Source organism: Vigna angularis, chromosome 1, assembly GCF_016808095.1.
Source record: "Vigna angularis cultivar LongXiaoDou No.4 chromosome 1, ASM1680809v1, whole genome shotgun sequence".
NCBI lineage: Eukaryota > Viridiplantae > Streptophyta > Magnoliopsida > Fabales > Fabaceae > Vigna > Vigna angularis.
This window is the reverse complement of record NC_068970.1, coordinates 6,478,912-6,481,298: the sequence shown is the minus strand read 5'-3', so window position 1 is coordinate 6,481,298 and position 2,387 is coordinate 6,478,912. Positions and strand designations below refer to the sequence as shown.

General features: G+C 31.5%; 1 protein-coding gene across 1 annotated transcript; it reads left to right on the top strand.

Moving 5' to 3' along the window:
- The first annotated feature begins 547 nt into the window (after nucleotides 1–547).
- On the top strand, nucleotides 548–1,282 carry LOC108322164 (uncharacterized). The gene has a single exon (XM_017554157.2). The coding sequence runs from the start codon at nucleotides 609–611 to the stop codon at nucleotides 1,014–1,016; it is 408 nt and encodes a 135-aa protein (XP_017409646.1). The 5' UTR covers nucleotides 548–608; the 3' UTR covers nucleotides 1,017–1,282.
- The last annotated feature ends 1,105 nt before the right edge of the window (nucleotides 1,283–2,387 follow it).

The following is a 2,387-nucleotide window of genomic DNA, read 5'->3' as shown; positions in this document are numbered from 1 at the left end:
TTATTTTGTTTACCTTGTCTCATTTTAATCTATTTTAGTAATTTTCACCATTCTTAAAGATTGGGTAGAGAATTACAGAAGCAATAAGACAAGCTCGGCCGGCCGCCACAAAACTAACAGCATCTCATTGGCAGCAAACTATGATTTCGTGTTGACCATATTACTAAACTCATTAAGGATATTACTGTTTATATTACTTTCTGCATTACATTTTCTGCTTTTTTTCTTTTTATTTTTCACAGCTAATATAAGTTCTAAAGATTAAAAAAAATCATTAACCCATTGAAAATTGTCTTGAAAGTGGTGATGATTATAGCAACCCTGCTGTAACTGGGTCTACCAACAAGCAAAGCTTGAATTGAAATGAGAAAAAAAATCAAACTTTGACCATGGATATATCTAATGAGACTAAGTTTTCAAAGTGTACACGGTTATCTATTTGTACACGAAATTTTCAGCATCCGTTTCCTTCCTCAATAATCCACCACGTTCTGCTTCAATAATATTTTAAATTGAAACAGCGCGTCATCATCCAGTTGTTATAAATATCTTTCACCAACGATAACAACTTTACGAAAACTATTATCTCATTTGTTTGCCCTTCAACAATGACCAACAATAACATGAACTCGCACAAAAAATCTCTACTGAGCCGCCTCAGAGTGGCCGTGAACAAGGTGAAGCTCCTGCTGAGCGCCACCGTGCTCAGCCACGCATGGCATGCGGCGAACATTCTCCGCCGCGTTTCTATGAGCAAACGCCAGATTAGTTTCAACGATCGACCGGGGTTGATGATGTGTGCTACTTCTTCTTCAGAGGAAACGGATTCGGAGGGTTTGATTTCTCCTCCTGCGCTAACCCTTCAGAGGACCATAAGCTGTCCCTCGGATGATGATATTGATAAGAGAGCAGAGATGTTCATAACCAATTTCAGACGGCAGCTTCAGATGGAGAGACAAATCTCACTGCAGCTACGTTATTGCAGGGAAAATAGTCTTGAATTGGTCTCTCCCTGATTAGTTCTTTGGATTTCTTTTAATGGAAAATCTCCATTTTTCACTTTGCGTTGATCGCCAGAGAAACGTGTACAAAAAAGTCTGCCTATTTTTTCCCCTTTCATTTGTAAAGTTTTGGATTCTTGAGATTGTTTTGATCCTTTTTTACGATTTACAGCAATTACAAGAACCTGGGAACATATGATGTTTTTGTTAATAGTTCCCTTTTCTCTTGTGTATTTCTTTCTTTCTCATTGTCTCTGTATAATAAAAATAAAATTTGTAAATTATATGAGGGGCTGTTTTTCTTCTTTTTCTTCTTCACCAAAAATGTACAAACTACCGATGATTTTGCAGAAGGTAATGACCTTTTCTTTAAATTGGATTTTACTGTAAAATTAAGATGAAATCTAATGTATGATTAGATAAAAGAAAAACTAAAATATAAGGTGTTTTTCAAATTTAGATTTATTTTTTAATACGTATAAACTGAAAAAAATAAATAAATAACATGATAGCCTGAGACAGAGAGACCACGTTTGTCCCTGTACTAATGCTAATTTTTTTGTCTGAGATAACATGTACGAGGATGGCAACGAGAACTGAAAAAAAAAAAAGTTAGAATATAATATGACTAAACTACGTTACAAATTTCTTTGGTTATATTCTTATAATATAAGTTTACAGCAATAGTTTAGTTTGATACCATAATATGTTATAAACTTCAAAGGTAAAATATTAATTGAGCACGTATCAGAAGGAACGGAGCTATCCAATTCCGATAAGGAAAACAGTTATGAAAATAATTTAAAACAATTTTTTTAATGCCAGAATGGCGATGTTTAGGTGAATATGGATTTGGATAATTTGATAATGTTTTAAATATAAGTTCGTGATTAAAACCTTATTATAAAAAAAAATAGGCACATTTTTTAAAATAAAATTTAGGTCTGTTAAATTATTTGTAAAAACTATAGGGATATCAAGCTTAAAACTAGAAAAATAACACTACCAGTTAGACTATTGCAGTATGATATCTTGTATTCTCCAGCTAAAAAAAAGGAAGATAGCATTTATGATAACTTTTTATTTAACTTATCCTCTGTTTTTATTTACTTCTATCACTCCCATTAGTTATTCTTCATTTTATTATAATCAAATAAGTTTAATTTATACTTTATTTTTCGTATATTTCTATCCATTCATTTATTTTATTTTATTTTCTTTATCAGAAAGTCCATAGTTTTGTCGCTATATTGTTTTATATTTTTATAAAATACGATACAAGAGAACTATGAATTTGAATTTGTAACTATCATAAAGCTGCCCACAAATTATTTTATGTATCCATTCATTTTTGTTTATTTTTTTCTTTATCAGAAAGTCTTGAGT

Coding starts and splice junctions, on each gene's coding strand:
- LOC108322164 (XM_017554157.2), top strand. CDS start 609: ATGACCAACAATAACATGAACTCGCACAAAAAATCTCTACTGAGCCGC.